This window comes from Lithobates pipiens, unplaced genomic scaffold, assembly GCF_037356315.1.
Source record: "Lithobates pipiens isolate NorthernLeopardFrog02 unplaced genomic scaffold, aLitPip1_a1.2 Scaffold_19, whole genome shotgun sequence".
In the NCBI taxonomy this organism is placed as follows: Eukaryota; Metazoa; Chordata; class Amphibia; order Anura; family Ranidae; genus Lithobates; species Lithobates pipiens.
Window position 1 is genome coordinate 590,335,240 of NW_027507764.1, and position 19,024 is coordinate 590,354,263.

A 19,024-nucleotide genomic window follows, 5' to 3' on the forward strand; every position below is an offset into this window, starting at 1 on the left:
ACAGAGTCCCTGTCAGTCTATACACACACAGTATACAGAGTCCCTGTCAGTCTATATACACACCGTATACAGAGTCCCTGTCAGTCTATACACACAGTATACAGAGTCCCTGTCAGTCTATACACACACAGTATACAGAGTCCCTGTCAGTCTATATACACACCGTATACAGAGTCCCTGTCAGTCTATACACACAGTATACAGAGTCCCTGTCAGTCTATACACACACAGTATACAGAGTCCCTGTCAGTCTATACACACACAGTATACAGAGTCCCTGTCAGTCTATATACACACCGTATACAGAGTCCCTGTCAGTCTATACACACAGTATACAGAGTCCCTGTCAGTCTATACACACACAGTATACAGAGTCCCTGTCAGTCTATACACACACAGTATACAGAGTCCCTGGCACCCCTGTAGTATACATATTGTAATAATAATAATAATACATTTTATTTATAGGCGCCTTTCGGAGGACTGGAGGTCACCTTACAAAGATAACAACAAAAAAGGAAATAAATAAAATAATAGTGCTGGGAGTGTTTCTTCTCTTTCACTTTCAGTTCATGTGAAACGGAAACCTGTTCAGAGATCTCCTCCAGGAATCCGGCAGATTTTCTTCTGTCACGGTTCAGGGGCCCCAGCCAAAGGAGGGGACGCAGGTGAGTGGGGGAGGGGAGGTCCCGCTGTATACTATATACTGAGAATTATTTCTCTCTTCTGTTACTTTGTATGACAATGACTCCTCCACCCTTCCTGGTTGTACACTTCATTCCCTGTCATGGTGGGAGAATCTTCTACTCTTGTATCTCTCTGGGGTTCTGGGGGGTCAGAGGGCCGACCAGAAGGGCCGACCAGAGGAGCTCCACGTGACCTACATGAAGAATCATTCTGTACAGCAAAGAAACAAAACACAACATAAAGTGACATCTTTTCTGTGTATATAATATATCTGTAGATTGATGAATCCCCAGCACTCTGACCCCTCTACACCCCAGATACCCCCCAGCACTCTGACCCCTCTACACCCCAGATACCCCCCAGCACTCAGACCCCTCTACACCCCAGATACCCCCCAGCACTGTGACCCCTCTACACCCCAGATACCCCCCAGCACTCAGACCCCTCTACACCCCAGATACCCCCCAGCACTGTGACCCCTCTACACCCCAGATACCCCCCAGCACTGTGACCCCTCTACACCCCAGATACCCCCCAGCACTCTGACCCCTCTACACCCCAGATATCCCCCCAGCACTCTGACCCCTCTACACCCCAGATACCCCCCAGCACTCTGACCCCTCTACACCCCAGATACCCCCCAGCACTGTGACCCCTCTACACCCCAGATACCCCCCAGCACTCACACCCCTCTACACCCCAGATACCCCCCAGCACTCAGACCCCTCTACACCCCAGATACCCCCCAGCACTCTGACCCCTCTACACCCCAGATATCCCCCCAGCACTCTGACCCCTCTACACCCCAGATACCCCCCAGCACTCTGACCCCTCTACACCCCAGATACCCCCCAGCACTGTGACCCCTCTACACCCCAGATACCCCCAAGCACTCACACCCCTCTACACCCCAGATACCCCCCAGCACTGTGACCCCTCTACACCCCAGATCCCCCCCAGCACTGTTACCCCTCTACACCCCAGATACCCCCCAGCACTCAGACCCCTCTACACCCCAGATACCCCCCAGCACTGTGACCCCTCTACACCCCAGATACCCCCCAGCACTCAGACCCCTCTACACCCCAGATACCCCCCAGCACTCAGACCCCTCTACACCCCAGATACCCCCCAGCACTCTGACCCCTCTACACCCCAGATATCCCCCCAGCACTCTGACCCCTCTACACCCCAGATATCCCTCCAGCACTCAGACCCCTCTACACCCCAGATATTCCCAAGCACTGTGACCCCTCTACACCCCAGATATCCCCAAGCACTGTGACCCCTCTACACCCCAGATATCCCCCCAGCACTCAGACCCCTCTACACCCCAGATATCCCCCCAGCACTCTTACCCTTCTACACTCCAGATATCCCCCCAGCACTCTGACCCCTCTACACCCCAGATATCCCCCCAGCACTCTTACCCTTCTACACTCCAGATATCCCCCCAGCACTCTGACCCCTCTACACCCCAGATATCCCCCCAGCACTCTGACCCCTCTACACCCCAGATATCCCCCCAGCACTCTGACCCCTCTGCACCCCAGATATCCCCCCAGCACTCTGACCCCTCTACACCCCAGATACCCCCCAGCACTCTGACCCCTCTGCACCCCAGATATCCCCCCAGCACTCAGACCCCTCTACACCCCAGATATCCCCAAGCACTGTGACCCCTCTACAGCCCAGATATCCCCCCAGCACTCTGACCCCTCTGCACCCCAGATATCCCCCCAGCACTCAGACCCCTCTACACCCCAGATATCCCCAAGCACTGTGACCCCTCTACACCACAGATACCCCCCAGCACTCTGACCCCTCTACACCCCAGATATCCCTCCAGCGCTCAGACCCCTCTACACCCCAGATATCCCCAAGCACTGTGACCCCTCTACACCCCAGATATCCCCAAGCACTGTGACCCCTCTACACCCCAGATATCCCCCCAGCACTCAGACCCCTCTACACCCCAGATATCCCCCCAGCACTGTGACCCCTCTGCACCCCAGATATCCCCCCAGCACTCAGACCCCTCTACACCCCAGATATCCCCAAGCAATGTGACCCCTCTACACCCCAGATATCACCCTAGCACTCTGACCCCTCTACACCCCAGATATCACCCTAGCACTCTGACCCCTCTACATCCCAGATATCGTGATTGCTTTTGACAGTGATGGTCACTGTAACAGCAATAGTTTTTAACTGTCATGAATGACTTTCCTGCCTCCCTATTTACTATTGTGACGCTGTGCTTTCATAAAGCTGTAGCAAGGTCCCAGGCCTCCTAATGAGAACCTCCAGTGCCAGGGATAGCTGACATCCTTCTGTATATGGTAGGTTGTGAGGCATGGTGGGTGCAAAGTAGTTAAAGTTATTGGGCGCCAGACACTTCTTGAATCTAAAGGAAAGTTTCCAAACTTTTTTGGGGGAGAGAGGGTTAGGGCCAGGACACCTTTAGGTAATTGCAGGATTAATTGGCTCCGAGACTTCAACACGAGGACAGCCATGCAGGGAAAGGTATCCAACAAGACGCCACATCTGCATGTGTAGGAATGCTGTCTCCTATGGCAACAGTCTTTAACAGTTCCTAACACAAAGTGTAACAGTTCCTTCACTTCCACTACAATCTCCTCTTGTAGTTCTTCAGCCCACTGAGCTCCCGGTCTCTCTCACTAGACTAGATGATTCACTGCCACTGAATCCCTTGAGCTCCTCAGCCTCCTCCAATCTTCATGGTGGTATCTTCCTGAAGTGTCACCCCCGCTTCCCTGCTGGGTCCCTATCTTGGCACTCTAGATATCTCTCAAGCTTCACCCCGCTGGCCTGATGGTCCCTGGCTTTGCACACATCACCTCCGCTGGTTGGGTCCCTGGCTTCATACCCACTGAAGTTTCCAGATTCTTCACCTCCCAGTTGGTGATAATGCTGCTCTGGTACTGTTGCTCATTGTGGTCCTTGGTAATAAGCCGAATAGTCCCTTCTGGGGACAGCTTCCCCTCTACCTACAACCACGACAGGTTCTCCAGCCGACAGAACCGTCACTTTTGGTTGAACTGTAAGCCGCAATTCCAACCCTACGCTGCTTTCTTGCTTCTGGATAGGCCCTCAGACAGCCTAGCTGCCATTTGTGCCCGGGATAGGCCCAATCTCTGGCCTAGCAGCCCGGGCAGTACAACACACGTCCACCCAGACAGCCATAGAGGTGGCACAGAACATAGATCACCTGACTCCATCCGAATGTATAGGCTCTCCCAGCAGGCCAAGGGACTCAAGAAAACCCTTGACCATTGGCTGAGATACCCCATATACCCATAACCTGTCCTTGGGTTGCCCTTCTCATATCTAGCACCACCAAGTACCCGGCCACCTAGTGGTAGAAGAGAAAAGTGCAACAAGGCCAAACCTAGGGAGAAATCAATAGATCTCTAACAATCAACCAGGATAACTACTCCTGGCAGGTAAATTTTTGAGGAGCTCCCTGACTAAACTCCAAGGTGCTACACAGCTATCACATAGTACAGGGTTCTGTGATTGGTTCAGGTACCATATGATTGCTGAAGACCAATCACAGTTCACACACAGTCGTAAACAATGATGTCATGAATATATTGCATTCATTACTGTTGTTTACTGCATGCGTGATTGAATAGCGATCAGTTGATATCTGGGGCTCTCACAGCAGACAAATACGGACTACCAGGATCCACTGTGTCTGGATTCCAGCAGTCATGAGTGGGGTGACATATGCGTACAACACAATTGCTGCTCAAGCCACCAGTAAAATTACTGTTGACCAGTCGGCAAGGGGTTAATTGGACTTTTTTAAGTTTAGGTTCTGAAAATACAGGATTTACTTGTTATTGACCATCATCTGTTCTTGGAGCTGCCATTTGTTCACAGAGCAGTGTGCACTAAAACACTTTCACTGCACCCCTTATCCTCATAGATAAAATAAAAGTCAGGCATACTCTGGTTAGGCATAATGTTCCTGGTGAGTTTTACACTGGGTTTCCTAATTTTTTGTAGCAAACATTTGTGTGCTCTTTGTCTCTAGTAAATTAGGGCCTAGCCTTGCTCAGTAACACCGCGTTGCTGCAGGCCAGCTTTACAATTCTGTCTCACTTGTCATCTCTTAATTCTTGTCGTAGTTCCTCGGCCTGTGCTCTTCATCTCTAGTAAATTTGGGCCTAACCTTGGTCATAAATATTGCCTTGCTGCTGGTCAATTTTACACTGCTGTCTCATCTGCCATCAGTCTGTGCTCTTTGTCTCTAGTAAATTAGGGCCTAGGCCAGGAGTGTTGCTAGGTGGCAAAAGGACCAGAGGCTTCAGCTCGAAGTCCAAGCCTAGCACTGGGGGGAGTACCTACCTGACGTGCACAGACCTACCTGACATAAACTGTGACTGACCTACCTGACGCACACTGCCCTGACATACACTGACCTACCTGACATACACTGACACACACTGAGTGACCTACCTGACTAGAATTCAGGTGACGTGACCTCCGAGTACTCCTGCGGCTCAGCCTTACTGTGCGGCACGCCCATCAGAGTAGAGTAGACTAGACAGTACTGCAGCAGGCACTCCACTGGTGACTCCAGGCAGCGAGAGCCATAACAGGAGAGGAGAGGGGAGGAGAGCCGAGCGGGGATCTCGTAGTGACACGGCCTGGCGGCCGCATTGTGATTCCCTCTGATGGATGTCACACGTCCCGCGGTCCTGGAATTGGCCCAGTGAGATGTCCATCATAGGCCCTGCAGGCTCCAGAAAGCGGAACCTGCTATGTCACTTGGCCGTGCTTGTCTCTCGGGTCAGATTGGTCCTCAAGACTCAAGTGCAAGCGTGCGCTTTTCGTCCCGCTGTGGCCGCGTGCAGACACCGGGTGTCTCTCCGGGCTGGCCGTGCGTGCCTATAATGACATCACACGATCCTGGCATTCATTGGACCAGTGTGATGTCCATCATAGGACATGGCAGTGCGGCGCCTATGATGGACGTCTTACTGGTCCAATGCCGGGATCGCGGGTGGGATCGTGTGTCGTCCAATAGACTCGGTCACTCAGAGTTAGGCGCCGCCGCCCATGTGACCGGACTTTGTGCTCGATCATCCTCGCTCAGTGCAGTGCGGCGCTGCACTTTCATGAGGGACTTGGGGCTAATAATTTTTAAAATAAATGGCTGAGACTCGTGGGCTTTTCGGGGTCACATTTGGGGCTTCAGCCCCCCCCCAGCCACCCTTTCTGATGCCCCTGGCCTAGGCTTACTCACAAACACTGTCCTGCTGCTGGCCAACTTTACATTGCTGTTGTCAGAAACAATGAATCAGACTGAGGCAGAAGTACAGTTAAATCTCACTTGTTTAATAATAATAATAAATAAAGGTAAACAGAGTAAGCGTAGTCAAAACATAGATGAGCGTAGTAGAACAGCAAGCAGGATCTGGAGCCAGAAGGAATGTCAGCCAAGCAAGTCTTTAACAGGAACACAGGAGAGAGTCTGTAGAGATGTGACCACAGCGAAGGCAGAGATCATATGGACTGGACGGCTTACGTAGGCAGGACTGACGAGCAGGATATCATCAACAGGTGAGTCACTGTGGAGAGATAGAATTTGGCAATTAGCCAACAGCTGAGCGGCCATCTCTGAGAAGGAAGGGCTGAGCCCAGCCCTGACAGCTGTCTTTTAATTCCTGTAGTAAATTTCCTGTATGTACTCTTTGTCGTTAGTACATTTTGGCCAATTCTCCCTCATTAAAATTTTCCTGCTTCTTGCTAATTTTGTACTGCTGTATATCTTCGGTCTCTTGAAGTGTCCGTTTTACTGGGACAGGGAGACCCAGAGGCCCAAAAGCTTGACAGATCTTGATGGATGAGTGTCAGGACAAGGTCATCTAGTGTCCAGGGCAAAAATACCAAACTGCTCCCCCCTAAGATGTTTGAGCATTATGTGTCCGTAAACACCCCCCCCCCCCAAAAAAAATTGAGCACTAATCTGCATTCTCACCCCCTAAGTATAAATTCCCTCAAATTCCCTCCTCCCCCCAGTAAAAATCTGCCCCCTGCTGAAATCCCCCCTCCTAGCACATATCCTCAACCCCTAAAATTTTCCCTCGGAGCACAAATACTCTTCTCCAAATCCCCCCTCCCAGCACAAATTCTCCCCCAAATCCCCTCTCCTATCACAAATCCTGCCCCTGAAATTTCCCCTCCTAGTACAAATACACCTCAATCATCTCTAGTAGCACAAATCCCCCCCAAAAAATGCCCCCCCTCATCTAGCACAAACCCCCCCAAAATCCTCCATCTAGCACAAATCTTCTTCCCCTATCCCTCCTCCCAACACAACCCCCCCAAAGCACCATTCCTAGCACCCCCCCCCCCCAAGTTCCCCTCCTAGAAAAATTCTTACCCCCTGCCACCTCACAAATTCCCCCTCCCAACACAAATCCGCCCCCCCCCCACACACACCTCGCATGATACCAAAGTGAGCAGGGCAGCCACCCCTCTTGTCCGCCCCTTGTTCCGGCTGTTATATCCTCCCAAACCCCTGATCAAAACTCAAAGTGCTGGGCTTTTTTATTCTAATGATTTCCTTTCTCTACAGGAACTCGGTCACTATGGGCGATAGTCTCGTTCTGCAGGTTTCTGGTATCCCCACCAGTCTTTATTATAAAATGGTGCGAGATAATCTGCTTATACACTTCCTCCGGCGCAGCAATGGCGGTGACGGCGAAGTCGATGTGCGCTACCCGACAGAGGAAGAGGGCGTGGCCGTTCTGACCTTCGGTCAAGAAGAAGGTTAGTAGAAGTGGCCAATATGATTGCCCAGCAATTTTAAAAACATATTAGAAATCCCCCCCCCCCCCCCCCAGTAGATGATGTCCTGTGGTTTTGGTGAGGTTTCAGAAAGAGCAGCAAAACTCCTGCATGCTGCATCTTTGATGCGCTTTCTGAAGCCGCACCAAAAACGTCCGGACATCATATAAGTCTATAGGAAAGAGCAGCCAACCTTGCATGAAAAGCCCCACAGGTTGGCAGCGCGGTGTGAAGCCGCCCTTAGTGGTGGCGTTGTGATGTAATGCATTTATTAATGTCGATGTTGGTCCCTGCAGTGGCAAATCGAGTCCTGAGCTGGAGGCACCAACTAGAAATGGAAGGATACACCTACCCGCTGGCAGTGAGCCGTCCACGGTGCCGGGGGACTCAGGTAGGTGCTGGTGGTCCACACATGTCCATTCTCTGCACAGTTATCCATTCACCACAATATTTGCCATGCTGTTAGTGTTAGGCATTAGGGTTGGGGTTTAGTGTTAAGGTTAGGGGGTAGGGTTAGAGGTTAGGGTTGGGGTCGGGCAAGGGATAGGGTTAGGGTTGGGGTCAAGTCAGGGTTAGGGTTGGGGTCAAGTCGGGGTTAGGGTTGGGGTCAAGTCGGGGTTAGGGTTGGGGTCAAGTCAGGGTTAGGGTTAGCGTTGGGGTCAAATCAGGGTGAGGGTTAGGGTTGGGGTCAAGTCAGGGTTAGGGTTGGGGTCAAGTCAGGGTTAGGGTTGGGGTCAAGTCAGGGTTATGGTTAGGGTTGGGGTCAAGTCAGGGTTAGGGTTGGGGTCAAGTCAGGGTTAGGGTTGGGGTCAAGTCAGGGTTGTGGTTAGGGTTGGGGTCAAGTTAGGGTTGGGGTCAAGTCAGGGTTAGGGTTAGTGGTGGGGTCAAGTCAGGGTTAGGGTTGGTGTCAAGTAAGGGTTAGGGTTGGGGTCAAGTCAGGGTTACGGTTAGGGTTGGGGTCAAGTCAGGGTTAGGGTTAGGGTTGGGGTCAAGTCAGGGTTAGGGTTAGTGTTGGGGTCAAGTCAGGGTTAGGGTTAGTGGTGGGGTCAAGTCAGGGTTAGGGTTGGGGTCAAGTAAGGGTTAGGGTTGGGGTCAAGTCAGGGTTAGGGTTTAGGGTTTTCCCTTGAAGAACAAGGTTAGGACTTAGGGATTGGAATAGGGACCTGCTCCAAAGGTCAGAAGGCATGTCCCCAGAGGTCAAGGGTCAAGAGGCGTGGCTGGCCCACCCCCACCAAAGTGTTCCGCTTACCCCAACTAATTCAGGGAATGAACAAGTCAGGGAAAGCGCTTAGCCGTGGAGGAATAATTACATCAAACAAGTTAGCAGTCGGGCCCTATTCACCTGTGATCATCGCGTGAATGCACATTTTTCTATGCGCTTTTTTTGTGTGCGTTTTTGCGCAACATGCATAGGGCAGCCTATTCACCTAAAGGTCTTCCCTACGCCCGGCAAACACGCCAAAAGAAGTGTTTTTGGGTGTTGAGCTTTGCACTCTACCACACATTTAGGCAAGCTCGTTGCGGGTTTGGCGAAAAAGTTGCATCTTCCAGCTGCGTTTGGGGTGCCATTAACCATCCGGCTGCATTCACCTCTGCGCATTCTTGGAGCGCACAGAGAAATGTGCGAAAGACGTGCATCGCGCTTGCTGTGCCAAAACTTGTTACGTGAATGAGCTGCCCTATGCATGCATAAAAAAAAGAAGAGCCACGGAAAAATGCACGTTCATGCGACGCGCACATGTGAATGGGGCCCTTCATGGCACCTAAAAGTGCATCGCATGTTAATTGCACGTTCTGGGAATGCGCGCACAAACATGCTTTTCTGCAACGCTCAGATAGGAATGCAGCTTCCAGGTAGGTTTTACATTTGCAAGTGTTTGGATATACAGCATATCATTCGCCCCGCCCAGATCTGTATCCCCAAAATATAAAGAAACAAAAACTATGTATAAATAGAAACAACGCATGCAGTGAATTCACTATGTGATACTGTAGATACAGCACCTTGAAAAAGTATTCATACCCCTTGAAATTTCCCACGTTGTCATGTTGCAACCAAAAACGTAAATGTATTTTATTGGGATTTTATGTGATGGACCAACACAAAGTGTCACATCATTGTGAAGTGGAAGGAAAATTATAAATGATACAAATAAATATGTGAAAAGTGTGTGTGTGGGGGAGGGGCATTTATATTCAGCCCCATTTACTCTGATACCCCTAACTAAAATCTAGAAGAACCAATTGCCTTCAGAAGTCACCTAATTAGTAAATAGAGTCCACCTGTGTGTCATTTAATCTCAGTATAAATACAGCCGTTCTGTGAAGCCCTCTGAAGTTTGTTAGAGAACCTTAGTGAACAAACAGCATCATGAAGGCCAAGGAACACACCAGACAGGTCAGGGATAAAGTTGTGGAGAAGTATAAAGCAGGGTTCGGTTATAATAAAATCTCCCAAGCTTTGACCATCTCACGGAGCTCTGTTCAATCCATCATCGGAAAATGGAAAGAGTATGGGCACAACTGCAAACCTACCAAGACATGGCCGTCCACCTAAACTGACCGGGCCGGGCAAGGAGAGCATTCATCAGAGAAGAGCCAAGAGGTCCATGGTAACTCTGGAGGAGCTGCAGAGATCCACAGCTCAGGGGGGAGAATCTGTCCACAGGACAACTATTAGTCGTCTCTCCACAAATCTGCCCTTTATGGAAGAGTGACAAGAAGAAAGACATTGGAGAAAGAAAGTCATAAGAAGTCCTGTTTGTAGTTTGTGAGAAGCCATGTGGGGGAGGGGGCAGCAAACATGTGGAAGAAGGTGATCTGGTCAGAGGAGACCAAAATTCTACTTTTTGGCCTAAAAGTAAAACGCTATGTGTGGGGGAAAACTAACACTGCCCATCCCCCGAACACACCATCCGCACCGTGAGACATGGTGGTGGCAGCATCACGTGGTGGGGATGGTTTTCTTCAGCAGGGACAGGGAAGCTGGTCAGAGTTGATGGGAAGATGGATGGAGACAAATACAGGACAATCTTAGAAGAAAGCCTGTAAAAGAATTGAGACCGGGGCGGAGGTTCCCTTTCCAGCAGGACAACGACCCGAAACATCCAGCCAGAGCTACAATGGAATGGTTTACATCAAAGCATATTCATGTGTTAGAATGGCCCCAGTCACAGTCCAGACCTAAATCCCATTGAGAATCTGTGGCAAGGCTTGAAAATTGCTGATCACAGACGCTCTCCATCCAATCTGACAGAGCTTGAGATATTTTACAAAGAAGAATGGGCAGAAATGTCCTCTCTAGATGTGCAAAGCTGGTAGAGACACCCCCAAAAAGACTTGTAGAGAAAGGGGATTCTACAAAGTATTGTCTCCGGGGGGCGCCATAGAAATGCCCCTCCCCCACACTTTTCACATATCATTTTCCTTCCACTTCACAATTATGTGACACTTTGTGTTGGTCCATCACATAAAATACCAATAAAAAACATTTAAGTTTTTGGTTGTAACATGACAAAATGTGGAAGATATAAAAAAAGGCTATGAATACTTTTTCAAGGCACTCTACATTCATTCTAGGCAAATCCTGGCAAATCGAATGCTACTGGGCTATTTCCTCTCCAGGTCAGATGTTCTTTTATTCATATGAAAAGCGTGAATAGGGAAAATAACTAATTTTACCTAGAAGGTGGAGCTGATGATTATGGTAAATAAATATTTCCTCTGATAATCAACTCCATCTAGTGGCCATAATATGGTATTTTCCTGATTCACACTATTTTTATGAATGAAGTACATTTGGCCTGGAGAGAAAATAGCTTAGCGACATTCGATTTTGCCAGCATTCCTACAGATCAAATGTAAATACAGCTTCACAGGACAAATAGCTCTGCATATTATTTTATAACTATACCCCATAGTGTAAAATCTATTTTTTAAATTGCCTGGCTGTATCTGGTTCCAATACTTTTTATTCATAGACCCAGAACAAGCATGCTGTAAAGGAAGACAGCAATGGCAGCCTATATAATCCTCTCATGACAGGTGTACTAAGTGCTATGTCCTGTTCTGCAGGTTTCCAAGCCACTGATGGCGCTGAGTCTGGATGGCACTTCTGCTGGTGAGGACGGAGCTTCGGGCAGTTATGGAAGACAAGGTTATGGCTCAGTTGGCTCCAGACAAAGAAAACCCAAGGACACATCTTCAGATGACTCAACTTCCATCAACAAACACCCCAAGAGCAACTTCCCAGCTAACCTACATTGGTATTCCAAACCAACCAAGAAGGTACCTGCAGATGAGGACAGAAGACCAAACAGGAGCTCAACACTGGCCAGTAATGGAAAACCAGCCGATAGCTCAGAATTAGCCAGTCACGTGGCATTACCAGGTACACAATTTAAAGAAGATTTGCCTGACTCCAGACAACTCAGGCACACTTTTGCAGCTGAGTCCTGCTCCAGTCAAAGTAAACCCAAAGACAACATTTCAGATGGATTAATCTCCAACCCAAAATTTCCCAACAGCACCATCACAGATGGATCTGATTTCAACTCTGGACAACCCAAGAACACATCTAAAGATAAGTTAAACTCAAACCCAAATCATTCAAAGAGCACCATCGAAGATATCACCAAATTCAGCTCTAGACAACCCAAGAAGACATCTACAGATGAATTCAACTCAAGCCCAAATCATTCCAAGAGCACCACAGGAGATAGCACCAATGGAGATGGCACCAAATTCAGCTCTGACCAACCCAAGAAGACATCTACAGATGAATTAAGCTCAAGTAAAAATCATTCCAGCTCCAGTCAAAGTAAACCCGAAGACAACATTGCAGATGGATTAATCTCCAACCAAAAATATCCCAACAGCACCATCAGCGTTGGATCTGACTTCAACCCTGGGCAACCCAAGAACACATCTACAAATGCATTAAACTCAAACCAAAAACATTCCAATAGCACCATTGAAGGTAGCACCAAATTCAACTCTGGACAACCGAAGAAGACATCTATAGATGAATTCAACTCAAGCCCAAATCATTCCAAGAGCTCCACAGGAGATGGCACCAAATTCAACTCTGGACAACCGAAGAACACATCTACAGATGAAATAAACTCAAATACGAGTCATTCCAAAAGCACCATCGTTGATGGCATCAAATTCAGCTCTGGACAACCCAAGAACATTTCTACAGATGAACTAAACTCAAACCCAAATCATTCCAAGAGCACTCTTGGAAACGTCAAGCCTGGAAAACCCCAGAACTCCTCTCCAGATGAATTCCATTTAAACCCGAGAAACCTGGAGGACTTGACTGCAAGGCCATCTAATCCCTCATCCCTCATGGCAGCCGGATGGTCATCTTTAAGCTCTCCGACTGGTAATTCATTATCAGCAATTAATCCCAAAAATCATCTGGACGAAAGTTCTCTTTCTACAGATCTCTTGGTGGATCCGGCAGTTCACACCTATGTAAGTGTATTCATGAAAGACGCAATCGATGATATTCTGAGTCCGTCTGATGTGGAAATTACAACAGAGAAGGGTGAGGGGTATAACAGGGTTATCCTGACATCCAAATCCCCCCATCTATCCCGGCTCTTTTACAAAGCCGCTCATGAAATTTCAGACATCTTTATAAAATGCCAACATATTCTGCGGTTTCAAAGCATTGAGCTGTCTAATATTTCCGCTGATAGGACCAAAAATCTACAGTCATATCTCTTTCGTTGTGGCATCTGGTCATTGGCTGATGAAAAGAGGCTACAGATGATTGGTCCAAATGAAGACCTCACTAGGTTCATGGAGGAATGGACATCAGCTGGGGGTGACTTTGTGAGATTTGTGCATTCTTTACAAGGCGTTTCTCCAGCTTCCTCTCGCCCCCAGGTGGTCAGAATGGACAATGTACACCAATCCACAACTCACAGCCATAATGTGGCACATGATGTCCAGAGGGCGAGACCGAGGCATCATAGTGCAGAGTCTGGGGCCAGAGGAGGAACCAGAAGCCCAAATTCAACCAATCGTAGCAACTTCCCGTTTAATAAATCCTGGAAATGAGTTTTTTTTATACACCGACTTACTATTAGCTGACATCATCGGTATGACTCCAGCCAGAACTTTTTTTTTTTCAGTACAAAGAGGGTATTTTTGCTGTTTTTGTAGCCAATGGGGAGATCTTCTATTACCTCCGGGTTTGCCGAGGCAGGAAATATGAAAAACGGGGGCCCAGACAAAAAACACACAATGTTGTGGGGAAAGACGGGAACATCTATCGGCTGTATGCGTCTCAGTTGAGGAGCTCTCTCCACTTCCTGATTGGCCACCAGTACAGGAAATGAGATCAAATCTCCCCAAAAGGGATACAGACGCCAGTGAAATACCGACAGAGGTTATACGTTTTTCCCAACTCCAACCAAAACCAAAAATACGTTTTGGGTGGAAGCTGGGCTTTAAAGGAACCTTATGCTGAGACAAAGTCAACAGGTCCATTGCCGACCACCTGCCATATTGATGCCCTGGTTACACCGACATGGGTTATAGACTCTTGGGCATCGTCATTCCTCTTTGCCTGTATATGGTGAGTGTTGTGCAGCACCAACATTGTAAATGATAGACCACCGCTTTTTTTTCCCCCCACAAATTCCTCAATTTTTGAGAATCTAGGGCCCTCTATGTCTCCATGAAGCCCTTTCACCTGTATCGACCATTGGGTATTCCAGAGAAGCCTCCTCTTATAAGGCTAGGCTCACGTTTTTATGGGGTTTTTCTACAACCTAAGTCTATGGGGCCCGAAAACACACCAAAAGAAGATCCTGCACCTTTTTTCCCCAAGTCATACGGAACTGCGTTGCATAGGTGTTCATTGGCCCACATAGACGATAACGGGATTCCTCTTGTCATGCCCTTGGTATTCAGCAACCTTGGTTGGGGCTGTGTCGATGTTTTGGCACTTTTCTATTCGTTTTACGCAATCCCATTATTGGACTGATAGTCCAGTCCGAAATTTAGTGTAGGCCAAGTGTTTTATGTTGCCTTTTTTTTTGGTCTTGTATACGTGTCAAGTTTAAGCAGGCCTTTATTTTTCTATTTATTATGGGCTCCATCTAGTGTCCATAATGTGGTACTTTCTTGAAATAACACAATTAGGAAAATACCACATGCTGTGGCCACTAGATGGAGCTGATGATCATAGAAAAAAGGAAATGACATTTTACTCATATCGACACATTGTTTTTTTTTTGTGACTGCTGAGACATTACTACACCATTTTTTTTTATAATTAGGCCTCTCAGCTTTTTTTTTTTTTATGGAGGGGGGGATTAAAACAGGAATAAATTATCTTTTATTTTATGCAAACACTTGAAACTTGCAAAAGTTAAAAAAATTTGGCATGCATACAGACCTGAAAATCTGTGTTTACGTTTGCTTTGTCCATATGTTGTTATCCATTTCCCATATTGTGGAGTCTGTCCCGTGACCCCTCCTCGGCATTAGAGGGAGGTGGATGAAGGTGTTCCTACCATCTGAAGGAAGTGAAGTCGTTATTCTCTTATAGGAAGTTCTCTGTAGGGACTCCGTTTTAGTTTTTGCCTGTGTCCTGTCAGAAAGTCGCTACCCATCAGAATGTGCAACCAAAGTGACGTTCCGTCGCAGCCATCTTGGTACACCCCGCACTGGTCTGCAGTAAGCCTACAGTCAGAAGTCGCCAAGCGGACATCTTTTTACACCCACCGGAGTCTTGCATTTCACACTTATTCAGTGACAGCGAGGAGTGGAGGGTGAGAGCCAGAGTTGGGGGGTAAAAAGGAGATCCACCACATTCCGGGTGCAAAATTGGATGGGAGGGCAACATGACAAGGCCTGGTGGGCCGGTTTTGGCCTTGTGTTTGACAAATGTTCCCTAGAGCATCCCATACCTTGCACCTTACCTACACACAAGATGTCAGTCAAATGAGAAGGAAGAACACGTAGGGGACGGGGGGGGGGAAGCCATATTGTTCTATGCTGTGGTTGTCTCCACCACTTCTGCAAATTTATGAACATACAAACATTGTAGGAGGGAGGCATGGAGTGTCTATGAGTGCTGAGCTGTGAAGTCAGCAGAGACGAAACCAAGACGTTCGAGAGCGGGGGGTCTCCAGACTTTCTAAAGAAAGGGCTAGTTTACTGTCCTTCAGACTTTAGGGGGGCTGAAAGGCATCCAGTGAGAGTAAACAATGCCCGATCTTTGGTATTGGGGAGGAATTATGCCCCCATCTTTGGTGTCAGTGGCAGGAATTATGCCCCATTGTTGGTGTCAGTGGAAGGAATAGTGCCCCCATTATTGGTGTCAATGGAAGGAATAGTGCCCCCATTGTTGGTGTCAGTAGAAGGAATAATGCCCCCATTATTGGTGCCAGTGGAAGGAATAATGCCCCCATTATTGGTGCCAGTGGAAGGAATAGTGCCCCCATTATTGGTGTCAGTGGAAGGAAAAGCACCCCCATTATTGGTGTCAGTGGAAGGAATAGTGCCCCCATTTTTGGTGTCAGTGGAAGGAATTATGCCCCCATTGTTGGTATCAGTGGCAGGAATAGTGCCCCCATTGTTGGTATCAGTGGCAGGAATAGTGCCCCCATTGTTGGTATCAGTGGCAGGAATTATGCCCCCATTTTTGGTGTCAGTGGAAGAAATTATGCCCCCATTATTGGTGTCAGTGGAAGGAATAGTGCCCCCATTATTGGTGTCAGTGGAAGGAATAGTGCCCCCATTTTTAGTGTCAGTGGAAGAAATTATGCCCCCATTATTGGTGTCAGTGGAAGGAATAGTGCCCCCATTATTGGTGTCAGTGGAAGGAATAGTGCCCCCATTTTTAGTGTCAGTGGAAGGAATTTTGCCCCCATTGTTGGTATCAGTGGCAGGAATTATGCCCCCATTTTTGGTGTCAGTGGAAGGAATAGTGCCCCCATTGTTGGTATCAGTGGCAGGAATTATGCCCCCATTATTGGTGTCAGTGGAAGGAAAAGAACCCCCATTATTGGTGTCAGTGGAAGGAATAGTGCCCCCATTTTTGGTGTCAGTGGAAGGAATTATGCCCCCATTGTTGGTGTCAGTGGAAGGAATAGTGCCCCCATTGTTGGTATCAGTGGCAGGAATAGTGCCCCTATTGTTGGTATCAGTGGCAGGAATAGTGCCCCCATTGTTGGTATCAGTGGCAGGAATTATGCCCCCATTTTTGGTGTCAGTGGAAGAAATTATGCCCCCATTATTGGTGTCAGTGGAAGGAATAGTGCCCCCATTATTGGTGTCAGTGGAAGGAATAGTGCCCCCATTTTTAGTGTCAGTGGAAGGAATTTTGCCCCCATTGTTGGTGTCAGTGGAAGGAATAGTGCCCCCATTGTTGGTATCAGTGGCAGGAATTATGCCCCCATTGTTGGTATCAGTGGCAGGAATTATGCCCCCATTATTGGTGTCAGTGGAAGGAATTATGCCATTTTTGGTGTCAGTGGAAGGAATTATGCCCCCATTGTTGGTGTCAGTGGCAAGAATAATGCCTCCAAGGGCCAGAGAAAGAAAAGCAAAGGGCAGCTTCTGGCCCCAGGGCAACATTTTGGAGGCCCCTGTTCTAGAGCATCCCAGATCCGGCACTGTGCCTTTTTAGACCTTCTAGAAGAAGGCACACGATTCCTGGCACACGATTCTTGGCACACGATGCTGTCGGTGTTCATGGATTATTCAGAGTGTTTGCTAATAAAAATAAGGAACCAATATGGTGTGATAATGTATATTGTGTTATATTATTTTAGTTGTGGTTTTAGATCCACAATGTCGGGTGGTGATGAGTGTCGGGTGATGATGAGTGTCGGGTGATGATGAGTGTCGGGTGATGATGCGTGTCGGGTGGTGATGAGTGTCGGGTGGTGATGCGTGTCGGGTGATGATGCGTGTCGGGTGATGATGCGTGTCGGGTGATGATGCGTGTCGGGTGGTGATGAGTGTCGGGTGGTGATGCGTGTCGGGTGGTGATGAGTGTCGGGTGGTGATGCGTGTCGGGTGATGATGCGTGTCGGGTGGTGATGCGTGTCGGGTGATGATGCGTGTCGGGTGATGATACGTGTCGGGTGATGATGCGTGTCGGGTGATGATGCGTGTCGGGTGGTGATGAGTGTCGGGTGGTGATGAGTGTCGGGTGGTGATGCGTGTCGGGTGGTGATGAGTGTCGGGTGGTGATGCGTGTCGGGTGATGATGCGTGTCGGGTGGTGATGCGTGTCGGGTGATGATGCGTGTCGGGTGATGATGCGTGTCGGGTGATGATGCGTGTCGGGTGATGATGAGTGTCGGGTGATGATGAGTGTCGGGTGATGATGAGTGTCGGGTGGTGATGCGTGTCGGGTGGTGATGAGTGTCGGGTGGTGATGCGTGTCGGGTGATGATGCGTGTCGGGTGATGATGCGTGTCGGGTGATGATGCGTGTCGGGTGATGATGCGTGTCGGGTGGTGATGCGTGTCGGGTGGTGATGAGTGTCGGGTGATGATGCGTGTCGGGTGGTGATGCGTGTCGGGTGGTGATACGTGTCGGGTGATGATGCGTGTCGGGTGGTGATGCGTGTCGGGTGGTGATACGTGTCGGGTGATGATGCGTGTCGGGTGATGATGCGTGTCGGGTGGTGATGCGTGTCGCGTGATGATGCGTGTCGGGTGATGATGCGTGTCGGGTGGTGATGCGTGTCGGGTGGTGATGAGTGTCGGGTGGTGATGCGTGTCGGGTGATGATGCGTGTCGGGTGATGATGCGTGTCGGGTGATGATGCGTGTCGGGTGATGATGCGTGTCGGGTGGTGATGCGTGTCGGGTGGTGATGAGTGTCGGGTGATGATGCGTGTCGGGTGGTGATGCGTGTCGGGTGGTGATGCGTGTCGGGTGGTGATACGTGTCGGGTGATGATGCGTGTCGGGTGGTGATGCGTGTCGGGTGGTGATGCGTGTCGGGTGGTGATGAGTGTCGGGTGGTGATGCGTGTCGGGTGATGATGCGTGTCGGGTGATGATGCGTGTCGGGTGGTGATGCGTGTCGGGTGGTGATGAGTGTCGGGTGATGATGCGTGTCGGGTGGTGATGCTTGTCGGGTGGTGATACGTGTCGGGTGATGATGCGTGTCGGGTGATGATGCGTGTCGGGTGGTGATGAGTGTCGGGTGGTGATGCGTGTCGGGTGATGATGCGTGTCGGGTGGTGATGAGTGTCGGGTGATGATGCGTGTCGGGTGGTGATGCGTGTCGGGTGATGATGCGTGTCGGGTGGTGATGCGTGTCGGGTGATGATGCGTGTCGGGTGGTGATGCGTGTCGGGTGGTGATACGTGTCGGGTGATGATGCGTGTCGGGTGGTGATGCGTGTCGGGTGGTGATACGTGTCGGGTGATGATGCGTGTCGGGTGATGATGCGTGTCGGGTGGTGATGCGTGTCGCGTGATGATGCGTGTCGGGTGATGATGCGTGTCGGGTGGTGATGCGTGTCGGGTG

The 19,024-nt window shown here is 49.3% G+C and overlaps 1 protein-coding gene across 1 annotated transcript; it reads left to right on the forward strand.

The window, feature by feature from the left end:
* The first annotated feature begins 552 nt into the window (after positions 1–552).
* LOC143997772 (uncharacterized) lies at positions 553–17,590 on the forward strand. Its single transcript, XM_077493563.1, has 4 exons — positions 553–668; positions 7,301–7,494; positions 7,809–7,903; positions 11,587–17,590. Exons 2-4 carry the CDS (start codon positions 7,314–7,316, stop codon positions 13,582–13,584), a joined length of 2,274 nt encoding a protein of 757 aa, XP_077349689.1. The 5' UTR covers positions 553–668; positions 7,301–7,313; the 3' UTR covers positions 13,585–17,590.
* The last annotated feature ends 1,434 nt before the right edge of the window (positions 17,591–19,024 follow it).